Genomic DNA, 13421 nt, shown 5'->3' with positions numbered 1-13421 from the left:
TCAGTGTCATGAACACTTTTGGAAAGGTTTGTTTCTTTTCCTTTTCCAAATTGGCCTAATTCTCTTGCCTTTTAATGCTTGATTGTATTGCATTGTTAGAGACGTTTTGACACTGTGAGCTATTTATTTTATTTTTATGTAAGTATTTGCATTTAAGATTATATATATATATATATATATATATATATATATATAGCAAATACTTACATAAAAATAAAATAAATAGCTTAAATACAACACACATGAATAATGGGAATCACAGTTAAACCTGTCCAAGGACGTTACCATTATTCTATGTTACCATTATTCTATGTGACGGCAAAATTCACAGTTTCACTGTGTGCTCTGTGAAAAAGTACTTTTTTATATCTATTATGAATTTCCTTCCAGTTGTATTCTAGGAATGGTCCTCTGTGGAAGATGTAATTTTGTTCATCACTTAGGGGGGTTTTAAACAGTAGAATTAATGTATTTTGATTAACTGCCATGGTTCAATATGATGGAATCATTTGAGTTGTGTTTTTATAAGACTGTTAGCCTTCTAATGCCAAAAAAACTCCTGATGGCTGATGAAACTAAAAATTTCAGAATTCTATAGCATTGAGCCATAGCTGTCAAAACAGCATCAAACTGTATCAATTCTATTATGTCAATGCACTGTTAGTGCGTCCGCAACATTCTGATGAATGACACATGGAAACTGGACATCAGAAGTCACTCCTACCAGAAGTTTCATTTCTGCACATACTATTTTGCCCATTCATCTTCTTTTCACCAAGTGTACATTAGGCAGAAGTGATGGGTGGCTGCAGCTTTTAGTCTTGTTCATATTGACTTACAAAATACTGAAGTAATTTCTTTCCTGTTGCTGTAGGTATCTGGGGTTTAACCATCTTTTTAGTGGCAACTGCAGAGGTTCAAGTTAACCACAATATCCCTTATTGTGTACCAGGACCCCAAGGTCCTCCTGGACTCAATGGAAACCCTGGTCAGAATGGATTCAATGGAGAAAAGGGAGAGAAGGGGGACCCTGGAGAACAAGGTATATTTCTGGACCAATTTAATATGAAGTATGTTTTCAAGAAGGATTATAATGTTTTTGTCCTCTTTTTAATGACCGATACTTCCTCTTTCACAAAATACCTGTCTGTCTGTTGCCTACGGCAAGGGACTAGGTGAGATAAGATATGGGAATGGTAGATGCTACACAGACATCCTACAGAAAAGGGGAATAATTGACAATAATTGATGCTAAAGACTGGTGAGGCGAAGGAAGAAATTAGATTTGAATAAAAGTGGCCGTTAATGCTGGAAGAGTTGAAGATTTAAGGAATAATGAGATCAGTCACTTAAAGTTGAGGACTCGGTCACTTAAAGTTGAGATAATTAAAATCAAATTATAGGGGAAAAGAGAAATGTGGAGCTGTGCCAAAGGATACTGGATGGAACACACTCCATATATGACAGTGGGTTGGCCCTGTGTTACGAGAACTGAGATTGGTCAAAGGCTCTTTTGTCGATGCTTCTGACATGATCCAAGGGGGAGACATCATGGAGAAAGGGGGGATTTAAATGTTAACTTCACTGTATTGTGTGTATGCCTTTTGATGGTGAGAACATCCTTAGGCTCCTTCCACACAGTTGTATAAAATTCACATTGAACTGGATTATATGGCAGTGTGGACTCAGGTAACTCAGGTGACTCAGTGGATTATCTGCTTTGATATTTTAGGTTATGTGGCTGTGTGGAAGGGCCCTTACTTGCAAGTAAGAAGCTTTGATAAAGTATTTTACAGTATCACCAAACATTTATTGTCCAGAGTTTTATTAATCATAGGTTCTAAGGTCCCTTCCACACAGCCCTATATCCCAGAATATCAAGGTAGAAAATCCCACATTATCCGAGTGTGGACTCAAAGCAGATATTGTGGGATTTTCTGCCTTGATATTCTGGGATATAGGGCTGTGTGGAAGGGCCCTCAGGACCCATTTCTAACACTGGACTTCTCTACACTTAAGCAGGGACAAAATGTGTCCTTTCCTGAAGATACAGGGAACAATTTTAGTAAAAGAAAAATTAAATATATATACTTTTTACAGTTGATGTTTCAGTGGAAGTCATATGTTGCCCCTCCATCTTGGGTAGTTGTTTACTGCTGTACAAGAATATACTGTGATACACAGTGAAACCAATAACTGACTTTCTTGACATGTTAGCAATGGTGCAGTTAGGTAATTTTGGACTCAGAATTACTGTAATAATGTATTAGAGAGGCCTTTCCAGACTTTATTATATATATGTTGTAAAGATGATTTTCTGACCTTTGCCCAGGTGACATTACCATAGGTTAGAAAACACTTCTAGTAATGAACAATCTCAGTCTTATCGTTATGCAATGTGGCTTAGATTTGGGGCTTGCTGCAGCACATTAAGAGGCTTTTTTTCAGACTTTTCCCCAACTTTGCTTCACACACTTTACTATCCTAAACCTGTACTGCAGCGGGCTTTGACAGCATGTATTATTTAGTTAGTTTCAAATTGCATTATATGGTTAATGTAGATGAGGCCTTGGTGAAAAAAAAATGTAAGTGGCCCTTTATTTCAGCAATTTTCTTGAATTACCAGTAATTTTATCCCATGATAGGCTGCAGAGCCCAGGTGGTGCAGTGGGTTAAACCGCTGAGCACCTGTACTTGCTGATCGAAAGGTTGCAGGTTCGAATCCAGGGAGCGGCGTGAGCTCCCGCTGTTAGCTCCAGCTTCTGCCAACCTAGCAGTTGGAAAACATGCAAATGTGAGTAGATCAATAGGTACCGCTCCGGCGAGAAGGTAACAGCGCTCCATGCAGTCATGCCAGCCACATATCTCTACGCTCTTTGGCTTAGAAATCAAAATGAGTACCAACCCCCAGAGTCTGACACAAATTAACTTAATGTCAGGGGAAAACCTTTACCTTAGGCTGCAGAATCTTTAGAAGCCAAAGTACACTGTACAAGAAATAGCAATGTGTGGTAAATATGGCTACACTTATTAATGAGGAAGCAGAAACCAGGAAATCCAGCAACCATTTGCTTTTGGCTGAGCCTAATGGCAAAGGCAAAGATCCACTCTTTCCTCTCCTCTCCTCTTCTGCTCCTATTTCCACTATCTACTTTGCACTTTGAATTCAGTTAAAAGGGGCCTTTAAAAAGCAGCTGAAATTGTGGGAAGGCAGAAAATGAATCTGAACTATCTCTGTCAAATTGGGGCAGTTTGAAAGTATGCATGCACTTTAGGGTCCTTCCACACAGCCAAATAACCCAGAATATCAAGGCAGATAATCCACAATATTGGCTTTGAACTGGATTTTCTTAGTCCACTCTGTAATATACAGTTCAAAGCAAATAATGTGGGATTTTATATAGCTGTGTGGAAGGGGCCCCAGTGCTGAAATTCAGAGCTATTTTGTCCTTTCCCCCCTACTTGTTTTTTTTAGGTGCTGCTGGATCTCCAGGTATCCCAGGGTTTCCTGGAAAACATGGACCAACTGGACCAAAAGGTGAACGTGGAGACAACGGTACTCCTGGTCTTCCTGGGTTGTGCCAACCACAAATGAAATCCGGTTTTGCAGCACAGTTGGGGGCAAATTATCCAGTTCCTAATGTGCCCATTGTGTTTCATAACATAATTTACAATGAACAACAACACTTTGACGCAGCTACAGGAGTCTTCACCTGCCAAATCCCAGGAGTCTATTTCTTTGGCTACAATATGGAGTCAACCAGGAATTCAAATATCATCCTAGTGAAAAATGGTCAAGCAGTGGTGGCAACCTACCAGATTACCCCAACTGGTTATGAAAACCTGTCTGGAAGTACAATAATTAGATTGGAGGAAGGTGATAAGGTGTGGTTAGAAGTAAAACCAGATTACAATGGAATAACACACACAAGTTACTTCTTGGGTTATCTTATATTTGTGTAGTAGGTTATGCACCCTTTAGAATACTGATTCATTGTTATGGAACCTTTCTTTAAAAATTTAGCCAGCTGATTTGTGTCTCAATTTAGTCCTGTTTAGATTCCTCATGTGATCTGAAGAAAGCATGAATATGTTTTCTGTTTCTGTGATCTTTTTCTCCTTCAATGTATCAGAAGATGTAGATCTACTGCCCTGGCCATTCTACACATTAGAATGCCTGCTTGATTTAGAAGCCTGATTGTTCAAAGGATAGACAGAAATTCAAACAACAGATTGCAGATTATAATTACTTAGATGTTCCAGTCTATCACTAGGGGGTTGAATTGGCATAATAGATTCTTATCACACTACCTGTGCTAATTGGTTACCAAGTGCCAGAATGTTTATGTTAGCAACATTTTTGTGAATAGCAAGTGTTAATAATGTAGCTGTCACTGTCAATGTTTTAATACTTAATGTCATTCTGACTACACTATTCTCATCTCAAACATGAATCGCACACACACATATGTATGCCCCTGAAATTGTGGATAACAGCAACAACAACAATACTTTATTTCTAGACCGCCCTCTCCTGAGGGGACTCAACGCAGTTTACATACATTTAAAATGGCAAACATTCAATACCACAATTAACATCACACAATATCAAAAATGTAAAATAGACAATTAATAGACTTACTAACAAAAGAGAATTGAAATTAAGTAATAAAAATATAGATATTAAATAGAACATAATTTCACTAATAAAACATAATTGCACAAAAAACATATATCCTAGACAATTAAACGACTGAAATGTAAGCATTGCCTGACCTTAGCTGTAATTTAAAATAGACAGCAGCATCTAAAAAATGCTGAGTACTAACCCTCCTCCTCTCCGCATGCTAAGTTACATAGCATTGTTTTCAAAAGTTTTCTGAAGGAGAGGAGGGTGGGGGCCATTTTAATTTCTTTAGGAAGGGAGTTCTAGAGTTGGGGAGTGATCATGGAGAAGCCCCACTCTCTTGTCTCCACCAACTGTGCTTGTGATGGAGACTGGACCGAGAGAAAGGCCTCCTCTGCTGATCACAGTGCATGAGGTGGTCGATATAAGGAGATGCGGTTAAACAAATAGCCTGGACCGGAACCATTTAGGGCTTTATAGGTAATGACCAGCACTTTGTATTTAGCCTGGAAGCAGACTGACAACTAGTGGAGCTGCCGTAACATGGGATTGGTTATCTCCCTTTACGGAGCCCCAGTTAGTAACCTGGCTTCAAAGGCGGCCCCATATAGATAGTGTTGCAGTAGTCCAAGCAGAATGTAACTAAAGCGTGGACTACCAAGGCCAAGTCAGGCATCTCAAGGTACAAGCACAGCTGGTGAACAAGTTTTAACTGTGCGAAGGCGCTCCTGACCACTGCTGACACCTGGGGCTCCAGGGTCAGTAATAAGTCCAGAATCACCCCCAGACTGAGAACCCGTGCCTTCAGAGGGAGTGTGAGCCCATCCAGCTCAGGTTGAAACCCAATACCCTGTTCTGTCTTTCGACTGACCAGGAGTACCTCTGTCTTGACTGGATAGGTAGTATTTGAAGAAGTGGACTATAGACCTTGAAAATCCATGCTGAAATAAATTATGTGAATAACTTTCTTGTGTAGTACAGGGTCCCAGCTGCAGACTCCGGCAGGAATCCTGTTAGGGTTTCATATTTTACAGTCAGCTGTGCAACTTCATGGGACATTTTCTCAGTCTGCGAAGGGAGGTTTCCAAAACCTTATTATGCAAGCATTTTCTCAGGTGATTCCATAACCCACAATTTTTCTGGGAAGATGTGCAGGGAGAGCGCTTGCCTGTCTTCTCCTGCCAGTACAGCTACATTGTTTCCCTCCAATTTCCTACATTCTTAGCAGGATCTCAGCCAAAAATTGGCAAGAAACAGTAAGTTTTTTTAAAAGAAAATCTTTGACATTTAATCCATAAAAACATTTTAGATAACTTATTGGCCAAGATTTTGCATCAGAGACTATGATGTATAACTTGAGGGTGATGGATGGAGTTATATTGCAGACAAAACAGGCAATGAAGCCACTGAATCATAATAATGCATAATAGGATGCTATGAAAGAAGGCCCATGTCCTGATGTGCAAAGTGCCCCATTGAACATTGGGATATTTTAGTATCAGGACTCATTGCGAATTAGGACTGCTTCATAGTGCCCATGCTGCTCTTTTCATTTACGCAATGGGCCCAGAGATGTGGATATGATTCTGCTTCTCTCTGAAGAATATGAATGTTGTGTAGCACTGCAATTCCCCTTTATATGATCATAAATCATTTTACTATGATACAATTACCTAGATAAATAAGTTAACTCCAAACTGACATATTCTGGTGTTGCTAATAAAAAGATACCAACTCTCAATTTTATGAAGGAAGGTAGGCTATAAATAAATACATAAATAAACAGTGCAGCCAAGTATGGGAAATTTGGACTGGAATTTATGGAGAGAAATTGGGCTACAATTGAATTTTATACCTAAACTCACATTCAAAAGCAAACAAAAGTCATAAACAGTTGTGTTTAAGTTGTTTTTAGACTATTAGGCCTCACTTTCCAACACTTGGTTTGCTGCTATGCATTTTATTTATGAATAGAGATGCATTTTTTGCCTTTAACAAACAAACAGATAATGCAAAACAAAACAGGCATTAAATTTCAACATTTATATTTTGTTCCAGATAGTTTTAGACTTTACACTGGATGAAAATAAAATCCAATGAACTGAAATGTATTAGAGAAGAACATACCAAACATAACTTCTCAGGAAAATAGTTCTAGATCATTGATTATTTGAACCATCATGATGACTTTTGAAACATCCCATTACATGGTCAGACATTTGGGAGTGATCTCTTAACACAATAACTTAAACTGCACAAATGTTTTCAATCATTTTCCTCACCGTGGCACAGATCTCACATTGGCATACTATTATCCAACTATGTTATATGGGTAACAGCTGATATTAATGGTGTATAAACTGTCATCTTTAATGTGTTGTTAAAATTTGATTTTATTCAATAAATAATTTTTTTAAAAGACACTCAGAAAGTCATTGCACAGAATATAGGGAAGCTACACTTCAGGCATGAGTAAAAGTCCTGAAAAACTGCAGGGACCTACTTGCCATTCAGCTTGTCTTCAAAAAGCCAATGCACATTTTGTAAATTTCACTGCACAAATCTGCACCCTGAAACCTTCTTTCAGGATCTTTTTGTACTTGCCTCTTGGTGACAGCCGGTCATACATTTCTTAGAAAGGTACAAATCCCCAACACAATAGCAGAGAAAATTCAAGCAAAGCCATGTAACTAAGAACTGACAAAATTGATGCCCAGAGACAAACTGCTGACATTTAGTATGGTCTTTTAAAAAAAGACACTATCCTTGGTTTCATTTCTGAGATGAATAAAATGACAGGAACCAAAGACCTTACACTAACATGGATCTTTTCTCCTGTTCCTGGAAAATGTAGTTTCTACTTCTTTTGATGGGTATCCCATGCTTGATGGTGGCTTACCATTTTCTCAGGCTCCTGAGGTGATTATTTTGATGAAGTGTTTTCATAAATCATGCTCCTGCTGGAATGTAATAAAGATTCTGGAGAAAAGGCAGAAGAAACCTGCACTGGCTTGTGTAAATCAGAGATATATGAGACTTACTTACATGCTTAGGTGAAAAATTCCAGAATAATGACATGAGCTTTACAAAGGGTTTGACATATAGTTCCACACGTTTAATAATCTTGGCAAATGTACCTTCAAATGAGAAATGTACTGGATGCTAAATATTGTCTTCTCACTTCAACCAGTCATTTCACCACTCTGTGGAAAGCAAGGTCCTGTTTTCTCCCACCTTCTTGCCATTTATCAATCAATGGAGAAAATTCATGGAGAGGGCTCTCCATTTTACATCTCATTTTAGTTCCTATTTCAAAAAGGGTATTTTATGTCATTGGCCTTTCTAATGCCCTAATTTATGAGATCATTGGTAAAATTATGAGGAAGAGAAAGAGGGTGTGACCTGTCAAGACCCAGGCCAGGCAGCAAAACAAACGGCACCATAGGAGTTAAAGGAAGGTGTTTAATGTCTATTAGCAAAACAAAAGGAGACTCTTCACTTCAGAGATGTAAACAAAGGAGGCTTGCAGTCAGCAGAAATGTAAACAAACCGGTCTCAGTCAGCCTTGGCTGACGAAAAGGAAAGTCAGTCTTTAAACTAAAGTGAACAGCTTGAACTCAGCAAGAAAACATAGTCCGTTTCAAAGGCCAACAAAACAGCAAACAGCAATCCGCATGAGGAGCAGTCCAACGAAGTTTTCAGGATTAAGCAGGGGCGTTGTCAGGCAGTCCGAGGGTCAAAGCACAGAAGACTCGCGAGTCAGGAACCAGCAGGGTTGTTCACACGATCAGGTAACACGAAGCTGCAACAAGAACTCAGGGCAGGAGTTAACACAAGGCACACGGCATGCGACACTTTGAACTCTGCGATTAATCTGTCCCCAAGCTGCTGCTTAAATCTCATCCGAATCGCTGGAGTTACTGTCAGCTGGGTCCAATTCCTCAGGTGAATCCAGGCTGCGCCATTGTTGCCAGTCAGCACTTCGTGCTCCATCCTGCAAAGAATTATCTACAACCCAATCATCATGAAAACCCTGGAATTCATCGCTAGAGGTGGGGGCATTAAGCACATCCATTACTTCCTGAACTTTAGTCCAGTCCAGATCTTCCTCTTCGCTGTCGAACTCCCCACAATCTGCTACATCTCTCAGGCGTTTAGCAACAGATCCTACATCGCTATTAGAGCTGCTGGCTACTCTTTTTACACCTCTGTAATCTTCCAGCTCCATTTCCTCGCGAGTAAAACCTGCAAAATCCTCCTCATCTGTAGTCTCTAGGAACAAGTCTCTAATCCTTTTCAGCTGCCGCTGAGCTTCATCATTCTCTAAACCACGTTTCCTTCTACTACTAGTAGTAGGTGCATGAGACAAACGCTGAGTCTCAACATGACCAGCTTCAGTTGCGACAGAGAAGTACAATACATTCAGGATGAAGTAAGAAGTACCAATTCCACCAAATTTCTAGTTTCTTTTCATGTCCCAAATGGACGGTGAGATGTACCCCAACTCTGCAATTTGCTTGGGAAGGGGAAAATTGGCTGATAGGTAGCTCACTATAACTCAGGCTTAATCTTTGTGGAGACCCATGGGCACCTCATAGCAATGTCATTAATTCCTCCCCCCAATTTTGGAGTGGGACTAACACAGTGGGAGCATCTACACTATGGAATGAATGCAGTTTGACACAACTTTAACTTTCTGGCTCAATGCAATGGAATAATAGGAGTTGTAGTTTTACAAGGCCATTAGCCTTATTTGCCAAAGAGTGCTGGTGCCTCTCCAGGCTGTCAAAGTGGTGTAAATTGCATTAATTATACCCTATGTAACATTTGCACCCTATGTAACAGTTGGGCAGTCTATCCATTTGAAAAATTCTGTTCATTTGTATCCCTTCTTCTGTTCATCAAGCTTCTCAAGAAATGCAAAATAACCAGAGATCCACTCTGATCTGAGAATTACCCACAGCTGTCAGTCATTTGAGTCTGTGCAAAGGAGAAAAATCCTTCTCATGTTTTCCTTTCCCTCTTTGTAGTTTACAACTAGTAACATGTTCCAAAGAGAGCCCGTTGAATACCTCAGAAGCAAAATATGATCACATTTCCCTCTAGGAAAGGAAGAGTTTAATCATCTCTCCAAAGGAAAAGAAGAATAACGTGTGTATGGGCAGAAGCACCTGCCCACAACTCTTAATTTTTCATCTGCTTGAGAATGCCCAGAATAGAGCTCAGAAGCAATTTTCTGGTGGAGTATTCAGACCTAGAGTGCAGTTGGTTGATAAATACAGGGTAATTCTAATTTTAAGAGGGAGGAGTTTGTTTGTTTTTTTCACTACCACCCATTTGGGAGACATGACTGAGTATATATAAATGTCAAAAATGTTAATAGGGGAGGGAAACGGCAAAAGGCAAATGGCTAAGATATAAACAGCTCCTGAAGACAACGAACCAGAAGCTAAAATTAAAAACGCTAGAGGAAATAAGGCAAATAGAACCGGACTTCACCTGGTTCCAATACTGGCAGGTAAACGAGAAATTTAAGGAAGACAACAAAATAGGTTTTGAAACGAAAGAGAAGGTATGGGATAAGATGCTAAATAAAGAGAGAAAAGTGATTAAAGGATTATACCAGCAATTACTATCATGGGCATCGGAAGAAGAACAAGTGAAGGAGGTTATGGTTAAATGGGCGAGGATGATAGGACGCACAATAACAATGTCGGAATGGGAGGGAATCTGGAGAAAAAAACTAAAATACACATACGCCTCAGAGATAAAAGAAAATTGGGTCAAAATGTTTTATCTCTGGTACCAGACACCAGAAAAAATAGCGAAATACAGTAAAGGAAGATCTGACAAAAAGTGTTGGCGATGTGGAAAGAAGCTGGGAACTTTTCGACACATGTGGTGGGACTGTAAGATCATTAGAAAATTTTGGAAGGAAGTACACCACAAGATAAAAAAAATATTACAAATCAACTTGGAATTTAAACCGGAACACTTTCTGCTGGGATTGAATGACACAATCATGAACAAAAACGACGAAAAAATTATGTTTTACCTCACCACAGCAGCACGAATCAGTGTGGCCCGCCTTTGGAAAAACAAAGAGACAGCAGACTTCAGTCAGTGGATGAGTAAATCCATGGATATTATGAACATGGACTTACTAACTCAGAAATTAAGGAAAAATGAACAGACAAGAGAATACACTGACTGGAGCAAACTCATAACCTTCCTAGAGAAATATAATAAGAAACGAGAATAGAACACGAAAGAAGGAGAAAACCCAGAGAAGAGTAACCAACCAAAAGAGTACCCGACCAACATAAAATTAAGAGATCTACAAAGATACAAGGAAGATACACTTAAATACCCTGGAAGTCAAGAGATCCACATAACTGTTATATATGTTTGTAAGTTTGTCATGTGTCCTTATATTTGTTTGGTAAGGATGTAGTACAATAGACTAGAGGGGGGGAGGGGTTGGGAGGGGGGAAGGAACAACAAAGAACTGCCCCCTATAATAAGACACATTAAGAGACTATAGAAGAAAGAAAACAACCAGACTAAGTGTCAGAGGGGAGCATGAATGTAAGATGTACCAACGCTCGTATGTACAACAAGAGGGAAATTGTCTATATGTTACATGTATTGCACTGTCACAATGTATATGTTTGTATGTCGCTATGTGGGAGCAGCATTGCCCCATCTTTTTAAATTATAAATTAATAAAAATTATTTTTTTTAAAAAAAAGTTAATAGGGAAGTGGTGGTTATTTTTGCTTCTCTATGGCAGAATTTTGAATCCTGGTGAGTAGTCCCCTTCTTATTTTATATTCTTTCCACTCTAGGTTTTTTGGTACTATTAAAAATGCTATGATTTTCCCATTTTCTTTTTATTTAAAAATATGGTTTAGGGTGGAAGCTCCCTCCCCCACACAGCCTCATTCAAGGAATCTGTACTTTTGTTGGAACAGTCAGTTTGTGGATTGTGGTTATTTCCCTTACCTCCATTCCTTTGCTTTGGTTCTTGTATTGATTTTGAGTCTTTATGTAGTCATTTTGGTGCATCCTGTGATTCCTCTTGGGTGAGCTTTATATCTCCTAATTTTTTAAAATATTCATATTTGGCCCATGAGACCTGTATTAATGTTGGGACAACTTGCACCTTTAAGGTTTGAATTTATATTTTTCTGTTTGTATTTCTCATTTGAAATTCATTACATGTTGGGGGTGCCTTGAGGTGGTTTTTGGAATTTTTATTAAACTTGGAGAACTCTGTAGCAGCCTTAGAGGACTGAATGAATTTCGAGAGATCTTCCAGTGGCCTTTTAAACCTGATTTTTTTTAATGTTTGGATTTTGCCCTTTGAGAGCTGGAGAAATGGATGGGGTGAGGACTTCAGTAACCCCCGTGTCTTGTATTTATTTTTGGATTTTCAGGGTGGGTTTTTTTTGTGTGCATTGGGACAACCTTGTAATGGCTGTTGAAACTTCCATTAATATGGTGGAAGGAGGCTTGTACTGGTGGTTTTTAAAATCTTTCTCATTTTTCATAGTTGGCAGATCTCCAGCTGAAATCATTTTACTGGGAAATGCTTATGTGCCTAATTGGAGGATTGGGATTGCTGTAGTGGCCAGAGAAGCTGCAAACCTTTTTGTCCAGGACAGAACCATATATGCTACTGTAACATCCCTTTGTCCTCTTTTTTACACTTCTTTTGCTCATAACACCTTATTACAAGCTGAGTTTTGCCACAAATTCCATTTTGTGGCAAAATGGAAGTGTGATTCTTAATAGAGGAATTCAGCTGGCTGTAGAGGTAAAATGAACAGTTAACACTTTGAACTGCATTAGCTGATTAAATTATGGAAGAGAATGAAGGATCGACTCAATTAACAATGTATTTAGATTAAAATCAGTCTGGCTCAGTTTGAATATTACTGGAATTTGAATGACTGTTTCAGCTTTCTGTGTACACTGTGTAGTAAGTCAAGTTCATATATTAGTCAATGGTAGAGGTTGGGGCCAAAATTATGGATTTTGATATGGCCAGTAGATATGTTGAGGGTGTTTTCACTGAGAGGAGAAAGCATCAATTTTGCTTCAGAGGGCCAGCTGCCCTGGTCACTGCCGCTACCATTTTCCAGCCCAGGCATTTTAAAAGTGGTGCCACAACAGAGAGTAGAGGAGGGATCAGTACTTCTTTTACGTTCTTCAGGGCTGAACTAAGCTCTCAGCTTTTGTCACTCTATGCAGAGAAAATGATGGCTTCTTTATTTTGGGAAGTATTCAGGTACATTACTTACTTTGACCTGTGGATAATTGACCCAGCTTTTTTGGATTGATTCTTTGACTAAAATTTCTAGACTTATACATGAGAATATAGTATAAGTTCATTCAGCACCATTTCCTCAACCCATTTCTGCAGTCTTTTATTATTGTTTCAGACCCACATCATTGACGTTCTTCTACTAGCTGCCAGTTCTTGCAGCCCAAATGAAGTATGATTGGGCTGATTCAGAGCAGTGTCAATGGTGACAGCAGCCATGGCTATTGTAGAAAGGAAGGGATGGGAAATAATACTATGTGAAGAAACAGGAAATCCATACCTGGGTTGTTGCTTCCAATGCTGGTTTGAAGGAGTGGATGTGACAACTGGCTGGAGTTTGAGAGTGGAAGGATGGAAGAGAGGATATAATGTGTTAGCAGAGGATATCAATACAGCGGTGTCCTGATTTATGTTGCTGTTTCCTTCCTGGACTCACAGTGGAGACTGATAATGATGTAAATGCAC

At 39.1% G+C, this 13421-nt stretch overlaps 1 protein-coding gene across 1 annotated transcript in view; it reads left to right on the top strand.

Moving 5' to 3' along the window:
* Window positions 1-3963, top strand: part of LOC132775724 (protein HP-25 homolog 1-like) — a 50864-nt gene extending 46901 nt beyond the window's left edge. The window contains exons 2-3 of the mRNA XM_067468509.1: window positions 875-1042; window positions 3476-3963. Coding sequence (XP_067324610.1) covers window positions 875-1042; window positions 3476-3963 — 656 coding nt within the window. The remainder of the gene's footprint in view (window positions 1-874; window positions 1043-3475) is intronic.
* The last annotated feature ends 9458 nt before the right edge of the window (window positions 3964-13421 follow it).

The sequence above is a fragment of the Anolis sagrei genome, chromosome 5 (assembly GCF_037176765.1).
Source record: "Anolis sagrei isolate rAnoSag1 chromosome 5, rAnoSag1.mat, whole genome shotgun sequence".
In the NCBI taxonomy this organism is placed as follows: Eukaryota; Metazoa; Chordata; class Lepidosauria; order Squamata; family Dactyloidae; genus Anolis; species Anolis sagrei.
This window is presented reverse-complemented; position numbering and strand designations above follow the sequence as displayed.